Source organism: Xenopus laevis, chromosome 4L (genome assembly GCF_017654675.1).
Source record: "Xenopus laevis strain J_2021 chromosome 4L, Xenopus_laevis_v10.1, whole genome shotgun sequence".
Taxonomy (NCBI): Eukaryota; Metazoa; Chordata; class Amphibia; order Anura; family Pipidae; genus Xenopus; species Xenopus laevis.
Genome location: NC_054377.1, coordinates 4,407,443 through 4,426,581, shown reverse-complemented (window position 1 = coordinate 4,426,581; position 19,139 = coordinate 4,407,443). Strand labels below are relative to the sequence as shown.

At 43.6% G+C, this 19,139-nt stretch overlaps 1 protein-coding gene across 7 annotated transcripts in view; it reads right to left on the bottom strand.

The window, feature by feature from the left end:
- Positions 1-19,139, bottom strand: part of tead1.L (TEA domain family member 1 (SV40 transcriptional enhancer factor) L homeolog) — a 107,072-nt gene that overhangs the window by 61,765 nt on the left and 26,168 nt on the right. For all 7 annotated transcript variants that reach the window (XM_041589736.1, XM_041589737.1, XM_041589738.1 and 4 more), the window contains exon 3: positions 6,329-6,582. In XM_041589736.1, the coding sequence (XP_041445670.1) occupies positions 6,329-6,530 (202 nt within the window). In that variant the 5' untranslated portion in view covers positions 6,531-6,582. The remainder of the gene's footprint in view (positions 1-6,328; positions 6,583-19,139) is intronic.

The window sequence follows — 19,139 nt, the reverse complement described above, 5'->3', positions numbered from 1 at the left end:
TGTACTGTGTGGCCAATATATCGAAATACAGATGGTGTAACTGTATATATATCAGTCACATACTACAAAAGGTCATCACTTACATACATGATAGTGAACTTCCTGCAGTAGGTATTATTGCTTAAACCACTGTCTAATCCAGTGATCCCCAGCCAGAAGTTCATGAGCAACATGTTGCTTTCCAACCCCTTGGATGTTGCTCCCAGTGGCCTCAAAGCAGGTGCTTATTTTTGGATTCTAGGCTTGGAGGCAAGTTTTGGTTGTTTAAATCCAGGTGTACTCCCAAACAGAGCCTCAATGTAGGTTCACAATCCAAATAGGGGCTACCAAATGTCCAATCACAGCCCTTATTTGCCACCCCAAGAACATTTTTCATGCTTGTGTTGCTCCCCGACTCCTTTACTTCTGAATGTTTTCAAGGGTTCAAAAGGTTGGGGATCCCTGGTCTAATCTGCAGAGAACCCTGGCTCTCCAAATGTCCAAAAATATACATATGAGTTACAAAGAGAGACTTTTATGGGATGACTAAGCCCTTTAATTGGACCTTCTTGTCCTCCATTTGTGCAGCAGCAGCAGCAGATGTATTTGCAAACCCCTGGATTGTCTCAATTTCAGGGAAAACATGAATATACAGGAACAGATGGAGAAAGACAGGCAGCTGGATGCATATGGCAGATCTGCAGTTAGGGCAGTTGCAGTTAGTAACATATGGAGGAGTCACAGTAGCTGCACTTCAGCAACCTTTACAAGGGCAACATAGATGGCAGTTGGTAACAGTGGTGATGGGAGTTGCAGGGCAGCTTGAACACCTGATTTAAGAGACTAAAAATCAGACCAGGCAAAACCTGCTAACCCTCTCAACTCCCAGCCAACTGGGTCCTGCCGGGCCTACAAACTTTCAGCCAACAGCAGCTGCAGAACCTGACTGGAGAGTACGGCTATTTTAACCCACCCCAGAGACAATATTCCATTTGGGCTCTATGGGTCACATGACAGCTGCAGGCTGAAGGCCTTGAGGAGTTCGACAGCCCCGGGGCCCCGCGCTGACAGGTTGGGAGCACGACGGCACATCAGAGCAAAGGAGGAAACAAATCCTTCTTTCCATTACATCATCCCATGAGCAGCGAGGGCGGGAGGGATCCCAGCTGCAAACAGCCGCCCCACCATCTGCTGCCCCTTGTACCGCATGCGAGATTTCTCTCCAGCCTCATACTGTTAGTTATTGAGAGAGGGAACTGCAGCCGGGATAAGACAGGGAATTCATTGCGGACAGCAAATTCCCCCCAGTATGCAGTGAAGTCATGCCCACATGCAATAATGCCCACCACCAGCTCTCAACCCCTGCATGGTCCATGTACAACCTTTTTACCCATGAGCCACATTAAAATGTAAAAAGAGTTGAGGAGAAACACAAGCACGAAAAAGTCCCTTGGGGTGCCAAATAAGGGTTGTGATTGGCTATTTGGTAGCCCCTATGTGGACTCACAGCCTACAAGAGGCCCTACTTGGCACTATACTTAGTTTTTATGCAATTAAAACTTGCTTTCAAGCCTGGAATTCAAAGTAGGTATGCACCGAATCCACTATTTTTGATTCGCCCGATCCAATCCATTGCGAAAGATTAGGCTGAATACCGAACCCTAATTTGCATATGCAAATTAGCTGTGGGAAGGCGAAAACATTTTTTACTTCCTTGTTTTGTCACCCGATTCCCCCCCACCCCTAATTTGCATATGCAAAATAGGATTCGGCCAAATCCGAGTCTTGCTGAAAATGGGTAGAATAATATGTAATAATATCACTTCTGTAGCACACATTCCCGCAGACAGCAGCCCTCGGCCTGAAAGACTCGTTTACATTTGAACTGCCGACAACTACAATTTCGAGAAGCAGATAACTGGGGATTCTGGGGGTTATAGTAGAACAATAGGTGAGAGGCTTCAGGTTGACCATCCATGCCTTCATATTCAACAGCAGCTGGAGGGATAAGCCGCAGGTTGGACAGCCATAGTTACATTTTTGGAAGTAAGAAGCGCTTGGATCCCCACTGCAAAGCTGAGCACATTAAGCAGCCAGTAAAAACAAAGGATAACGCATCAAAATATTATTTAACTGGCGCCGAAGCAGTACAGAGCTGTATTATTCCTTAATACCCCCAATTCTTTCACTGGGAAGAGGTTTCTGCGGGACGTTTGTGCAGATCAGAGCGGAGCAGATAATTCCTTATTTGGGCATTGTGCCACAACCTGTCCTTTAAAATTCAGTTTTCATCCCCCCGGCAGGCCGGAGGAGTTCACTAAGCACAGCAAGTGGTAATGGATTGAAAAAGCGATACAAGGTTGATTTTGTCTGCTCTGCAGCGCTGGCCCCAAACACCGGCCACCAAAGCTCAGCTGGAGAGCAGAACGAGACTGCAGCCATCTGCCTCTGCTCTCATTTGGATGGGGCACTTGAATTTCCTCATCTGTATCCGCGAGCCCAAAGGCCCAGCGATTAAACGACCACATGGAGAGCAGTTATAATCCGCCGCAACCATGACAAACACAGCTACCTCATGCCAAGACAAGCTACAGAACACCAACACTGGCGTAGGTCTGCTGCATAGAGCAGGTGGTCCTCATGAATGTCACCAGAATGTATGAAGCCCAGCTACAACTCAAGTGAGTACAGCGAGGAACCAGAGAGGATGAGGATGGTTGGGGTGCAGTCAAGCCAACCATACATAGCAAAATACACTCAACTGGTGAGATCTCCAAAACCTATGCTCTGGGCCAAATCGGTCTGATATATTTGTTGGCCTGGAAACCAATTATCTAATCATACAATGGGGTCCCATGGAGATATCAGACAGGCATGCCCATTAGTGGACCCCTTATATGGCCAATAAACTTTTAACTTGGTCTAGAGTCGCCAGCCTTTACTGGTCCAAGTCATGGATGATAATCAGGAAGGATCTTGGCATTGAAGACAGAGGTAGTTTATTACTGGAGGCAGATCTTGTCATTGACGACAGAGGTTGCTAATGAGGAGACGATCTAGGAAGTGAGGAGAGCAGTTGATAATGAAGAGAGGAGCTTGAGATAATGGATACAGGGAAGAAGAGACTGATAAGGAGAGAGGAACTTTAGATACTGGAGAATGGAGGTAGACAACAGGGAAATGAGCTTTATACTTGCAAGAATGGAGGCTTGTAGTAGGAGCAGAGACTAGAGGCTAAGGACAGGAGAGGCTAAAAGTTGAGTTTGATAATAGTTGAAGTTGAACAGCCTTTACATTAGACAGCAGGTTGGTAACAGGAAAAAAAGAGACTGAGAATGAGGCTGATAATGGGTAATGAAGTTTGAAACTGAGCTTAAGATGATGAGAAGTGAAACTAATAACAAACACTATAGGAGGGAGATGAGCGGAGGCTAATGTGAAGGAGACATGCTAAGGCTTATGGGAGGGAGACATGCTGAGGCTGATGGGAGGGAGGCAAGTGGAGGATGATGGGAGGGAGGCAAGCGGAGGATGATGGGAGGGAGGAAATCAGAGGATGATGGGAGGGAGGCAATCGGAGGATGATGGGAGGGAGGCAATCGAAGGATGATGGGAGGGAGGCAAGCGTGATGGGAGGGAGGCAAGCATGATGGGAGGGAGGCAAGCATGATGGGAGGGAGGCAAGCGGAGGGTGATGGGAGGGAGGCAAGTGGAGGATGATGAGAGGGAGGCAAGAGGAGGATGATGGGAGGGTTGCAATCGGAGGATGATGGGAGGGAGACAAGTGAAGGATGATGGGAGGGAGATGGGCTGAGGCTAATGAAGAGAGAGTTGAGCGGAGGCTAACCGGGGAAAAGGCTTGAGGCTGATTAAAGCTGGGGGTGAAAATGGATAAAAGAGCTTGAGAAGAAAGCAGGGGCTCAGGAGTTTGAGAAAATCAAAAGCTGATAAAGAAAGAATCTGAGGATGACGAGAGGTAAATACTAGAGATCCTCATCTGAAAGGGACAAGAGACTTAAGCTGGCCATAGACAAAAAATGTCAGGACTCTCCACACACGGTCCGAAAAATGTACAAATCCTCGATTCGTACGATCAGATCTTTGCGTCTATGGCCAGCTTAAATAAAATACACTGGGTAGAGGAGAAAGCAATAAGGAAACAAAAGTGGAAAAGGAAACGTAGATTGTAAGTTCTTTAGGCAAGTGTAGACTAATCCTGATTGGCACATGCCATAAATGTAACATTTTCTTATGTCAATGTTAACTATGGGGGAGGGGGGGGGTAAAGTGTCACCTAGTTTTGTAGCAGGAGAGAATGGTTGGGGGGGTACAGTCAAGTCAATACTGTGCTCACAGCAGTGCTGATTTCAGGCTCAGGTAGAGTGGTCATCGGCCTCGGCCAACAGCTACAGAGGTGCTTGAGGGCAAAAGAGCCCCCAAATGACAAATGTACAAATATTGTGCCCAATATTCAACCAACAGCTGAAGGCTGAGCATCCCGAGCCCATCTAAGCAGCCAGCAATCAGGAGCAACCTTCACATGCTGGAGAGAACCTCTCAATGTTCTGCAGAAGCAAGAAAACTCAGGAATGTCTCCCTCACAATCTGGGTCAGTTGGCAATCAAACAGGACAGGTCTAGAGAGTTTCACAAATTGGCTTCAGTCATACGGCCGCAGCTTCATTCAGACTCAAGCTGTTCTACGCAGAAACACAGGCAAAGGAAATCTTCTTCTCTGTGTGCAAAAGGTTCCAGCTCCAAACACTTTAATTAAGAGAAAAATTGGAACAGAGTTTTTCCCTTAATTTACTTTACATTTACACACACGCTCCCGTATTCCTGCCAGGTTACAGACAATAGCTTGGTGTTAAGCACTTAATTGCTTCATATGTTCTCATTTTCAGCCGTCTTCTGCCAAAAACACAAAGTACCTTTTGCACTCAAAATAAACACCCCCCCCCCCATATAAACTAGGGATGCACCAAATCCACTATCTTGGATTCAACCCCCGAATCCTTAGTGAAAGATTCGGCCAAACACCGAACCAAATCCTAATTTGCATATGCAAATTAGAGGTGGGAATGGGAAAACATTTTTTACTTCCTTGTTTTGTGACAAAGTGTCACGGGATTTCCCTCCCCACCCCTAATTTGCATATGTAAATTAGCATTCCGATTCGGTTCGGCCGGGCAGAAAGATTAGGCCGAATCCGAATCCTGCTGAAAAAGGCAGAATCCCGAACTGAATCCTGGATTCGGTGCATCCCTAATATAAACTACCTGCTATAAGCTCCACCCACTTACCCAGCAATCTCTTGATATCCCATGGTGTAGCTGAAGTTGCTCAAAAAAGGTGGAACAATGATATGCAGCAAGTTATGTGCCCAATGTCATAATGTTTCTGTAATGTGTAACATTTCATAACACAGTGACCCCCAGCAATATATATTACAGTGCCCCAGTAATATATGTAACTGTATTACAGTGACCCCAGCAATATATGTAACTGTATTACAGTGACCCCAGCAATATATGTAACAGTAGCTCCAGCAATATATGTAACAGTGGCCCAGGCAATATCAGAGGGCACCATTCAAGTTTTTATTGGCACCTAACTGCCATTACTGCTCCAGCAACAGTGGCCCCAGCAATATATCCAATTTTAGGCCAGATACGAGTCGGGGAAGCCCATTGGAGGGTCCCATACACAGACCAACAAGCTGTCAGCAACTGTTATCTGCTTGTGATGTGCGGCCTGGCCCACACCCGCGGGTTTGGGCCGACCTCGGCATATCCTTTGCAACCTTTTTCTGCCGGATTCCTGCTTTTTTTTTTTTAAATAGTTTCGCCCCCTGCCCCACAGTACTGGTCTAAATATAGAAGAGAGGAGGCAGGTGCTTGTGTATGGGAAACTTAACTGTCCTGCAGGCTGAGCTTGGCCCACTAGTGATGTGCGGGTCGATTTCCACGACACGCACCCGCCCTCCCTTGGCCCGCACTTCCGGATTGCTTTTATAGACCCGTGCGGCTTCGCCGATGACATCACAAAAGGGGCGGGGAGAGCAGGCGCAGCATCTTTTAAAGACGAACCCAGAAGTTGGAAGCCGGCATTTGATGGCGGGGAGAGCAGGGGAAGATCTCAACCCACACCCACCCACGAAGAAGCATGCGAGGTCAGCCCGAACCCGTCTGACCCGCGGGTAAACCCGAGGGTCCCGCGGGTATCGAGTCGGCCCGCACATCACTATCGCCCACCACTGCACCAGCCCCCCAGAACATAATGTACAAAACCAGTGATAAATTGAATCTGCTTATGGATTACAAGGTAACTCAGCATCTAGACGGACTTACCATACATTTTGCCTTCATCAGACAAGATAATTTTCCTCCGACCGCAGGGGGGATAGATGGCCAGGGCCTCCTGAAAGCTCTGCTCAATGTCCGGGCTCCAGACCCCCTCAGCGTCATTGTCCATGGGTTTATCTGCCGAATCGCTCATCCTCTCAATGTCATCGCCAGGACTATCGCTGCCGCTCCAACTGCTCGGCTCCATGATTGTGGTTGGGAAATCCAAGCCGAGGCCTGGAGTCTGCACAAAGAGAAACCTGGGGGGCAGAAAGCAAGATATTATTGACATATATCTACAAAGGGCATTTTTGCTCGAAACATGTAGTGTGAAATAAAAAGGCATCTTTTGCAGCAGATTACTGCGTCTACCTGGTCTGTTCCACTAATAGATTTTATTTTATGGGATATATCTGTATAATCAGCAAATAATAATAAGAAAAACACACTTTTGGCTATTTCACTGTTCATGCTGGTTTAGGGGGCTCAGTTATAGCTGGTGGATATCTTAAAGCGAATATAATTGCTACAATCAGTAGGCCAGTTCCTTGCTGCTGAAACACTTGGTGTGTGTCAGACATTGATACCAAGACTGGAAACCACTACTGATTGCCCTGCTTTAGCTCTGTGCCACTGTCCTATCATAAAGCAGCCCCAGACATCTCCAGGCAGCAGTGCTGTAAAGCCTGTAGTAGAGTCCTGCAGCGGGTCGGGTACCTGTGGGTTACCTGCAAAAAAAGCAGGCAACCTGCGCGGAATGAGGGGAGGATTTTCTGATGCGGGTATAGCCACGTGTCTGCGGGTCGTGGGTCTCATCTAAATATCTTATGTAATATTGTCTATATTTTGCTCCTGTTAAAGTTTTACGAAACTTGCCTCTGTCCCACCCACTTTTGATGACGTCACTTCTGGTTTGCAGCACCAACACTTCCTGTTTGATGGTGGTCGGCAGTTGCGGGTCCGGGACTGGTAGCAGATCAAAGTGGCTAAACATGCGGGTTGCGGTTTGGGTCGTGGACTGCGGGTCAGGTCGGGTCTTAGAAATTGGTTCCACACAGGACTCTGTTTTAGCGGGATTCGGTTGAATTCTTCTGTTTGGTCGAACCGAATCCAAATTTGCATATGCAAATTAGCGGCTCGGGAGGGAAATCTCATGACTTTTTGTCACAAAACAAGGAAGTAAAAAATGTTTTCCCCTTCCCACCCCTAATTTGGATTCGGCTGAAAATGTTGTTACTTTTAAAATTCGACTTCGGCCATTCGCCATCTAAAACCTGCTGAATTGCTTTTTTTTCTAGCCTATGGGGGACCTCCTAGAACGAATGGCAACAAGAATTCACCGGCACACAGGTAATGCAAGCAGGTTATACCTTGCTAAGTGTTTATTGCAGCATGCAACATTTCGGGGTTGCTCCCTTTATCAAGCATTTGGAGTCAATTGGTGGACTTTTAAAAAATCAAAGGTTTTTTTGGGGAAAAACTTTGAATTGTACGATTCAAATGCGCTATTACTTCGATTCCTATTCGATCGAAAACTGACCTATTTGGCCAAAAAAATAACTTTGATTTCATTTCGGTTGGTGTTTTTGAATTCAAATTTCAAAGTTTTTCAAATTTGAAATTTGACCAAATTTGAAATTTGACCCTTGATAAATCTGCCCCTTAGTCATAGAACATATGACCTCTTTAAAACTACCACAATAGAGAGTCAGCCTTTGAGACCAGTACTTTGGAGATCCAGCAGTAACATTAGCCCCAAATTACACGGCATTAGACCCGAGCCTATTTACTATCTGACTACACTTTTTATCCTGCTGAAAGAATCCCTTTAACTTGTTCTCACACAGCGGCGGCGAATGCGAGGACGCAAATAAATAAAAGATGCCGGTGCTTTATATTCACACCTGCTAGGAGAGGTAAGGTTCCCTCTTCCCACAGACAGGGTATTAATGTCACATCACAGTTCACGACGCACTTCTCTTATTTCACGACTACCAGGAGACATTCTCGTATCGCGCCCCCAAACAGCTGCGTCTGACAATCACTGGCGAGCGGACAATCAAGCACATGCTCCACGCAGCGACAACACAATGGGAACCAATCGGATCACACACAAATGGGGAGAAGGTTGTTACAGAGCAGGGGGCACCAGCCACGCCATTTCTATCAGCTTGACCAATGTGAAGTGTCTCAAACACGTTCTCCCAGCTGAGAGCCAAGACTCATCCAGAGTCAAGAGATTTAGGTTTTAAACTCCTTAGTGTTGGAAGGGTTACTGTCTGCTCTCTCTCATTTCCCTACAGAAATAGGGATTGGTAACACTAGATAGGTACCTAATATATAGAGACAAGAGGAAAGTGTTGGAAGGGTTACTGTCTGCTCTCTCTCATTTCCCTACAGAAATAGGGATTGGTAACACTAGATAGGTACCTAATATATAGAGACAAGAGGAAAGTGTTGAAAGGGTTACTGTCTGCTCTCTCTCATTTCCCTACAGAAATAGGGATTGGTAACACTAGATAGGTACCTAATATATAGAGACAAGAGGAAAGTGTTGGAAGGGTTACTGTCTGCTCTCTCTCATTTCCCTACAGAAATAAGGATTGGTAGTACGAGATAGGCACCTAATATATATAGGGACAGGCTACAACCTGATTGCATGAGTTACTGCAGACTCATTATGCAACAGTTATACAACAATTAGTCAGATAGCTGATTTTCTGGCCACTAAGTCGAAGGCAAAGAAAGGTTTGGGTAAATAAACAGATCCAGGCTCAGCGCTGGTGAGTGATGGAAGGAGAAATAGGACATTGGTATTTTAATTAGCACTTCTGATTTTTTTTTTCAGCTTAATGACATCGGGAGATGGTTCGTTAAAGACTCTTAAGCACAAGAGAGATAGTGACGCTTGTGGGGTTATTGAATTAAACAATGAGCCAGCACATTAATGGGTCCCCCCCCACCATAACCTATACGTGAAATATTCAACTTGAGGCAGAAAATGGGATTTTGTGGTGTCTGATATCTCCTTCCAACCTTCATATTCTGCAACAACAGTGTTTTGAATCATAAATGGGATATATTAGAACACTATAGAATGTACACAAGTCAATAAAGGCGATGCAAGATCTCAATGATTATGACCAAACTGGGATCATTAAAAAAAAACCGGGGAATGAGATACTCTCAGGTCATGAGAAAAATAAAAACTTTATTAAAATTAAATGCAGCCTCCTATATAATATTTTCCTTTAATAATTCCACAATTAATAGGAACGAGCTGCTCAAACAATCCGCCCCTCTTGGCAACAAAGTCGGGACATGGGGCCGGCAGATGTGTCAGTATATATCACCCCCCCCCCCCCGCTGATCTGTTTTTGGTTTATAGGAACTCGGCAATAATAATGTTGTGCCTACGCTGTCGTGTGTAATAAGGTGCTGCTCCGAGTTCTAACACGGGTGCCAGGGTGTCACTACGGGCTTTGTGCTGGGGAGCCAATACTGTGAGTCCCACACCAACTAATTAAAACCTCCGTCACCCAATAAACCATGACCCGAGAGTAAAAGTAACTTAAACTGTATTGTTTTCATTGGGTGGGGTCTTCTAGCATACGGTGCCCCACCGCAAGAACACCAAGACCACAGAGAGTTAAAGCAATGGCAATAGTGCCCCCTTTTACTAACGATTAAAGGGGAAATCTTCTAACAGGCCCCCCTTTATCAGTCCATTTTGCTAATTTTGGTGCAATTTTAATGCTAAAAACGGTCAGTCATCATTATCATTTCCTTCCCTCTCCGGATTTAACGGCAGGTTATGGATTAGGCAAGACCCTGGAATGTATCCACCAAATGTATTAGCCTGGCGGGAAGCGAAAATAACCGGCATTCTAAGCGCCAATAACAATGAAACAGCCTCTGCTCAGAGTCCAATTATCACCGGTAGGCACTTTCAGACCCGGTATTTAAAAGGTGAAAAGAGAAAGGGGCTGGTGTGGGGGGAGTTGGAGGCCCCGGCACCTATTTCCAGGAAAGATATGAGCGCACGATGAAGGGATAAATTGGGGTTAAAGTCAAGGAGCAATCGTTCCCATGTAATTCATTTGCAAACAGAATAATAACATCATTCAGGATATGCCACTGTTTCTATGCACCTTGTCATGGCCAACAATGAGCCCCATTTGACAGAAAAGGAAGTAAGGAAATGAAGAAAAGGAAGTAAGGAAATGAAGAAAAGGAAGTAAACAAAGAAAATGAAGAAAGGGAAGTAAATAAATGAAGAAAAGGAAGGAAGGAAATGAAGAAAAGGAAGTAAACAATGGAGGGAGGAAGTAAATGAAGAAAAGGAAGTAAAAGAATAGAATGAATTCAATGAAGAAAAGGAAGTTAATCAATAAAGAAAAGGAAAGAAGGAAATAAAAGAAGAAAAGGAAATACATGAGGAAAATGAAGGAAGGAAAAAGAAAATTAAGGTAGTAAATAAAGAACATGAAGGAAGGAAGGAAGTAAATGATGAAAAGGAATGAAGAAAATTAAGAAAATGAAGGATTTAAATGAAGAAAAAGAAGGAAGTAAATGAAGAAAAAGACAGTAATGAAGAAAAGGAAGTAAATGAAAAGGAAGGAAGGAAATTAAGGAAATGAAAGAAGTAAATGAAGAAAGGAAATTAAATGAAGAAAAGGAAGGAAGTAAATGACGAAAAGGGAGCAAGTAAATGAAGAAAATGAATGAAGAACGTAAATGAAGAAAAGGAAGGAGGATAATGAAGAAAATGAAGGGAGGAATCTAGTAAATAAAGAAAAGGAGAGAAAGAAGTAAATGAAGAAAAGGAAAGAATGAATGAAGGAAAAGAAAGAAAGATGCCTAAAAGGCAAGGGGGCTCTCGATTAAAGATCCCTAAAAGGCACCTCTTGACCATCACTGGTTTCCATGAGACAACAGCGGTGATCAAGCTCTTCATTTGCCGCTGGCCATTGCGTTTTGGCCACCAATGACTACTCACAGTTTGTTCCTTACAACTTTATCAGGTGTAAATGTTATCATTTTCCCCTAGAAGGTATGCTATGTTACAAAATATTAAACAATATATTATACATAGGTTTATTTAGAACAAAAACACTTCCCCTTCGTGATGCCAATTTGCCTGAACTTGTGCACTTTCTGGAATCTCTGCTATGAGAGAGTTTTTCGAGACGAACTTGAAAATCAAGTTTCATTTTCTGGGCAAATTGCCGGCAGCGATGCTTAACCCCGACTGGTTCTTAAAGTCGCCCCTTGCGTGTTTTTATGCTCAAAAGTTGCCCCATATCTCACACTTTTACCGAGCAAGCTGTTGTCTAGGGTCAGAATTCCCCTAGCAACCATGCATTGATTTGACCAAGAGACTGGAATATGAATAGGAGAGGCCTGAATAGAAAGATGAGTAATAAAAAGTAGCAATAACAATCCATTTGTAGCTTTACACAGTAGTTGTTTTTAGATGGGGTCAGTGACCCCCATCTGAAAGCTGGAAAGAGTCAGAAGAAGACAAATAATTGAAAAACTATATTAAAAAATAAAACGTATTAAAAGTTAACTCAAAGGTGAACCACCTCTTTAAATCGTGGTGGCGGCTGTTAAGTAGCAGAATTATGTGTTCTGAAGTTATTGCTTATTGAACCCCGGAGCATTGAAAGAAGGAGAGGGGCCACAATGCAGAGACGTGTAGTTTAAAACTGCTGTGGGTATTAAGAGTTAACATTTCAGAAGAAGATCTTGTGACTTGATACATTCACATTCAATCATCCCTGAGCCAAATCTTTTCAAGATACATAATGTAATTTTTGGGAAGAAAAAAAAAACCCCGATGATTACTCAGCTGCTCTTGGTCTGTCCAAAAGCCCTTTGTGTCTGCATCCGACTTTCTGGCTGCCAAATGGATAGTGCTGGGTTTAATCCCGGTCCTGGCCGCCACAATACACAGCAGCTGAGTACAACCTCACACTCCCAGCCCGAAAGGCAAACGTAGCACAGTGAGGGCTTTCATTAACCTCTTCCAGTTCTGTAAGCAGAGCGCAGTTCTGAGGTTTAGTCAGCAACAGTTTTAGTAGGAAAGTACAATACAAAGTCACGTCTGCATAGCAGCCTGTAGTAGTAGTTGGCTGTGGGATAGCAGGTACAGTAGGGAGAGATGGTGTCTATAGTAACAGTGGATAATAGTCTCTGGGAAGGGAGTGTGACTGTGGGATAGCAGGTATAGTAGGGAAAGATGGTGCCTATAGTAACAGTGGGTAATAGTCTCTGGGAAGGGAGTGTGACTGTGGGATAGCAGGTATAGTAGGGAGAGATGGTGTCTATAGTAACAGTGGATAATAGTCTCTGGGAAGGAAGTGTGACTGTGGGATAGCAGGTATAGTAGGGAGAGATGGTGCCTATAGTAACAGTGGGATAATAATCTCTGGGAAGGGAGTGTGACTGTGGGATAGCAGGTATAGTAGGGAGAGATGGTGTCTATAGTAACAATGGGATAATAGTCTCTGGGAAGGGAGTGTGACTGTGGGATAGCAGGTATAGTAGGGAGAGATGGTGCCTATAGTAACAGTGGATAATAGTCTCTGGGAAGGGAGTGTGACTGTGGGATAGCAGGTATAGTAGGGAGAGATGGTGTCTATAGTAACAGTGGATAATAGTCTCTGGGAAGGGAGTGTGACTGTGGGATAGCAGGTATAGTAGGGAGAGATGGTGTCTATAGTAACAGTTGATAATAGTCTCTGGCAAGGGAGTGTAACTGTGGGATAGCAGGTATAGTAGGGAGAGATGGTGTCTATAGTAACAGTGGATAATAGTCTCTGGGAAGGGAGTGTGACTGTGGGATAGCAGGTATAGTAGGGAGAGATGGTGTCTATAGTAACAGTGGATAATAGTCTCTGGGAAGGGAGTGTGACTGTGGGATAGCAGGTATAGTAGGGAGAGATGGTGTCTATAGTAACAGTGGATAATAGTCTCTGGGAAGGGAGTGTCACTGTGGGATAGCAGGTATAGTAGGGAGAGATGGTGCCTATAGTAACAGTGGATAATAGTCTCTGGGAAGGGAGTGTGACTGTGGGATAGCAGGTATAGTAGGGAGAGATGGTGTCTATAGTAACAGTGGATAATAGTCTCTGGGAAGGGAGTGTCACTGTGGGATAGCAGGTATAGTAGGGAGAGATGGTGCCTATAGTAACAGTGGATAATAGTCTCTGGGAAGGGAGTGTAACTGTGGGATAGCAGGTATAGTAGGGAGAGATGGTGTCTATAGTAACAGTGGATAATAGTCTCTGGGAAGGGAGTGTGACTGTGGGATAGCAGGTATAGTAGGGAGAGATGGTGTCTATAGTAACAGTGGATAATAGTCTCTGGGAAGGGAGTGTCACTGTGGGATAGCAGGTATAGTAGGGAGAGATGGTGCCTATAGTAACAGTGGATAATAGACTATAGGAGAGATGGTGCCAATAGTAACAATAAGTGAAAAATAGCAGATTTCTACTTCCTGTTTAATATTAACCTTGGAAGAGGCAGAGAACAGAACCAGTAGTTCTGCTGGACTTGGCCTGGTACCAAGGTGACTTCACTTGTGGTTTATCGGGAGACAGAAATTTCTAACAGCAACTTTTTATTGAGCATGTGACCTCAGCTGGGGGGGGCATCATAAAGGGATTAGGAACATGGTCGGCTCATAAAACAAAAACTGGGATGGATTTCTCCTGCAGACAATGGGCTTTATCCTATAAATGGATGTAAGGAAGAGCTCAGTGCTCATGTATAATGAATCCTCTGGATCACTTTGAACTGCGCTGAACCTTTTTCTGGAGAAATTTTATTTATTTATATCAAATAGGAAATCGTTTAAGGGTAAAGGCGGCCCCTCCATAGGTTAACAGGGCACGAAATGAATAATTTAAAGGGATGAGACAGACGGCAGAAGGAAACCCTATAGGGGAAATGAAATACCCAACTGGCACAGCGTTTTGATGAATGTGAGTGGGGCGGGGTACGGTGTCCCTGAGCTGCCAATTCCTTTGCCCCAAAGAAACTGGGGCCCCTATGAAAGCTGTACAAAAACAGCCCAATTCATTCTTTTCCTACCCTGGTACAAAAACATGACAAACACAGTTTTGGAGCAATATCGGTCTGACTATGGAGGGAAGAAACCTTCATTGTTTCATATTAATCCTTGAGCCTGTCTGTCAGCAGATGGAAGAAACGGCCGGACAGATGCCGTGTTTGTAAAAGGAGTGAGTCACAGGGAAGTTTCGGGTGTTGTTGGCTGAACACTGTACAAATGTCCGACTCCCAAACAATGGTCTGTTGTGCAGATTCACATCTGTATTTGCCATCACTTGCAATCGGCACTTGTCAGAAGCGAAGATGAACAGCGTCTTGGAATGGGCCGGAGTTTTAGCTTTAAAGGATAAGTTGTTGTACCGTGTTAGCCAGAGCTAAAATGTTCTGAAAGCTTGATATGATTATATTATATATATTATATTAGTCAATAAAGGTATCACCTATGTACCACTTTATTTTTTATTTCAAAAGAGTGTAATAGCTTTAAAGGACAACTACCTTCATAGTAAGTACAGCCAGTAAATTAGAAAGCCCAGATTTTGGGCAAATAATTTATAGATGCAGTTGATCACAGAGTCACTACAACACAAAATAATATCACTCAAGTGCATGAATAAAGGCTGTTTTTTAATACCTCTCTGTACAGACTATGAGCAAACGTAGGGGACTGTTCCTGCTGAATTGTGCTTAGTACAGGGAATACCTATGCTGCCATAGTTTTATGGGATCTCTCTGTACAGACTATGAGCAAACTTAGGGGACTGTTCCTGCTGAATTGTGCTTAGTACAGGGAATACCTATGTTCCTGGCCACAATCTTGGCGACGTATGCAAATTAGGCGCTAGCGTAACTTTGCTTTGCTTGACGAATTAACACTAGCGCAACTTCTCTACCTTTCGTGTCCCTGAACGCAACTTCGAATTTTAGTGGATTAGCGGCGCCCTGGCGAAGTGCGCCGAAGGCTGCGCTAGTGCAACTCTGCAGGTTAGTGAATTTGCCTCAATGACTTTATACGGTATTGGACCTGTTATCCAGAATGGCATCAGACAACATTTTCTGAACTACTATGCTTCACCCCTTAAATAATTCTTACCCTGTGATTAAAACAGGGTTTCGGGAAATTAATAGGAAGGTTGTGGCCAGCCCATTGAAACAATGGCAGCTTAGGTAAGACTGAAACTGCAAGCTGAGCCAGTAGCACCTACACGGACATTAGGAAGGAAAAAAATCGCTGGCGTAAATTCGGTAACGAAGTGGACCTATTCTAGCGCTACTTCATACCCTTACACCAGGCGAAGTTGCGCTATGGCAAAGGGACGTAACTACGCTAATTCACTAACTTGCGGATTTTACTGAACGCTACCTTTTGCGCCAGACTTGCCTTTGCCACCTCGGACCAGGTGAAGTGCAATAGAGAAGATAGGACTTGCTTCAAAAAAAAGTTGAAAGTCCCAAAAAATGCTGCGTCTTTTACTTTTTTAAGGGTGATAGGGTGGAAAAGATCGTAAATTTTATTGAGGGTACCCTCCTTCCCCCACATTTACTAACATATGGCATCTAAACTATACAGTGGGCACATGTATAGGGAAAAATAGCAACTCTACTTTATGAAGCTTTCCCAGGCTTGTGTAGTGTAATGTATTTGCTGCTACATATTCGTCCATTGTACTTTAACTTGGCGCCGTATGCAAATTAGGCATCGTTAGCGTAACTTCGCTTTGCTTGACGAATTAACGCTAGTGCAACTTCTCTACCTTTCGCCTCCCTGAGCGTGAATTTTAGTGAATTAGCGACGCCCTGGAGAAGTGCGCAGAAGTGCGCCGAAGGCTGTGCTAGCGCAACTCCGCAGGTTAGTGACTTCATACGGTATTGGACCTGTTATCCAGACTGCTCAGAAACCTGAGGATTTCGGATAACGGATTTTCCCGTAATTTGGATCTTGATACCTTAAGTCTACAAGAAAATCATATAAAACATGAAATAAACCCAAAAGGCTGGTTTTGCTTCCAATAAGGATTAATTATATCTTAGTTGGGATCAAGTACAAGCGACTGTTTTATTATTACAGAACTAAAGGGAATAATTTGGATTATTTGATTATAATGGAGTCTATGAGAGACGGCCTTTAATTAATTCAGAGCTTTCTGGATAATGGGTTTCCAGATAACAGATCCCATACCTATAGCTGTACAATCACCCAGCCGCATGCATTGGAAAAGATCTCTAAGATTGTAAGCTCCTGTGAGCAAGACCCCTTATCCTCCTGTTTCATTCAGCGGCCTGTGTTTGTTCATTGGTGTTACTATTAAATAAATAACGATTCCACGACACATTAATGAGGACAGGCATCACTTTTATATGAATTAATTGCTGATTAGTGATGGTCGGCACCTGGCAAATTATTTTATTATTATTTTTATCACAAAAGGCTTAAAAAAAAACAAAACATCCACAATGGCTGATAATGGCATTCCTCAGGTCTCGATATCGCTCACCGCGGCAATGAGCTCGCAATGTCGCCGGCGTGGATATTATGTAACCGTGCTGTTACTATGATAAGATCACTGGGGGGAAATGGGACTTTTAATAAAGGAAATTCTGTAAATCAGGAGCATTTGTTGGAAACTGGAAAAAGCTCCATTAATTAGTCAGATCTGTGTGTGGGGCTCTGGAATGTAACCATTATATTCCTCTATAAATGCGCAACGTGTATTCAACACTTGGATCAAAGAAAACATTATTTAACATAATAAGAGCACGGATGGCCCCAGATCCTTGTTTTAATGGTTGTTTTGCTTTTTATGCATTTCTGATTAGAGGGAAATACATTCCTCCTACTAGATATATTGTTCCTTTCTAATCTTTATTATACACACTACTCATTTATTGACAGAATGCTCCTGCCATAAAGCAAGACAGGACTGCTGCTTACAATGGGGATCAGATAGGATCTGTGCAGCCACTGGGACAGAATGTTCTGTTATACAGATAGCTAGAATCTCAGCTGCCATAAAGCAGGACAGGACTGCTGCTTTCAATGGGGATAAGATAGGATCTGTGCAGCCACTGGGACAGAATGTTCTGTTATACAGATAGCTAGAATCTCAGCTGCCATAAAGCAGGACAGGACTGCTGCTTACAATGGGGATCAGATAGGATCTGTGCAGCCACTGGGACAGAATGCTCTGTTATACAGATAGCTAGAATCTCAGCTGCCATAAAGCAGGACAGGACTGCTGCTTACAATGGGGATCAGATAGGATCTGTGCAGCCACTGGGACAGAATGTTCTGTTATACAGATAGCTAGAATCTCAGCTGCCATAAAGCAGGACAGGACTGCTGCTTACAATGGGGATCAGATAGGATCTGTGCAGCCACTGGGACAGAATGTTCTGTTATACAGATAGCTAGAATCTCAGCTGCCATAAAGCAGGACAGGACTGCTGCTTACAATGGGGATCAGATAGGATCTGTGCAGCCACTGGGACAGAATGTTCTGTTATACAGATAGCTAGAATCTCAGCTGCCATAAAGTAGGCCAGGACAAGGTTACAATGCTACAATGTTACAAGGCTAATGGATACGTTCCTGATATATTGTAACACTCTTGTCACTAACTGTAACATTACGTTAGTGAGTCGGAACATAGAAGTTAACATACTCACTGCTCCTTGTTGTTCAGCAGAGATCAAGGAATATTTTACAATAGACTTATTAAAGCTCATTTATGTGCAAGAAATAAAATGTATTGATGTTAAGCAATCAGCCAGACGGCTCTTTATTTATTAGAGTGCCTGGCACATATATATCCCCGAGCAGTGTGACCTTGCCCTACACTCACATACACTCATATTAATCAACCAATGAAACCCTGCAGCAGAATCAGTCCTCCTCCAGGTCTGTGAATCAGCTGGCTTTCTGCTACATTGTTTCAAGAGTCAGAACCAGTGATGCACAGAGGATCAACAGCTGCAGCAATTACATTTATGCACAACTTTTACTTTGTAATCGATGTATATGGGAATTCTGCTTAGAACTGAATGTTGTACAGAAACAAAAATGATCATTTTCTTGACTGGTAGCTTGAAGCTCAAACAAATATTAGCTGGATAGTTGGAAAATCCCCCCAAAAAACATATTTAGACTCCACAGGTTCTTATGTGATCCGGTGTGTGAATGTTAAAGGGGTGATTCACTGTAAATTTAAATTTTAGTATGTAATAGAGTGCCTCATTCTAAGCAACTTTTCAATTGCTCTTCATTATTTCTTTTTTTATAGTAAAATTATTGGTCTTATTATTCTGACTTTTTCCAGTTTTCAAATGGGGGTCGCTGACCCTATCTAAAAACAAATGAAAAAGGCTACAACTGTATTGTTATTGCTACTTTTTATTACTCATCTTTCTATTCAGGCCTCTCCTATTCATATTCCAGTACATTCAATTCAATGCATCGTTGCTAGGGGAATTTGTACCCTAGCAACCAGACGGCTGAAACCGCAAACCAGAGAGCTGCTGAATAAAAAGCTAAATAACTCAAAAACCACAAATAATAAAAAATGAAAAGCAATTGCAAATTTTCTCAGAATATAACTCTCTACATCATACTAACAGTTTAAGGGTCAGGGCACACGGGCGACTAATCTCCCAGAACTCCCTCCTGGCCACAGGATGGCACTCAGAACGCTTTGTTATGGAAAGTCGCCCGAAGTTGCCTCAGGAGGAAACTTCGGGTGTT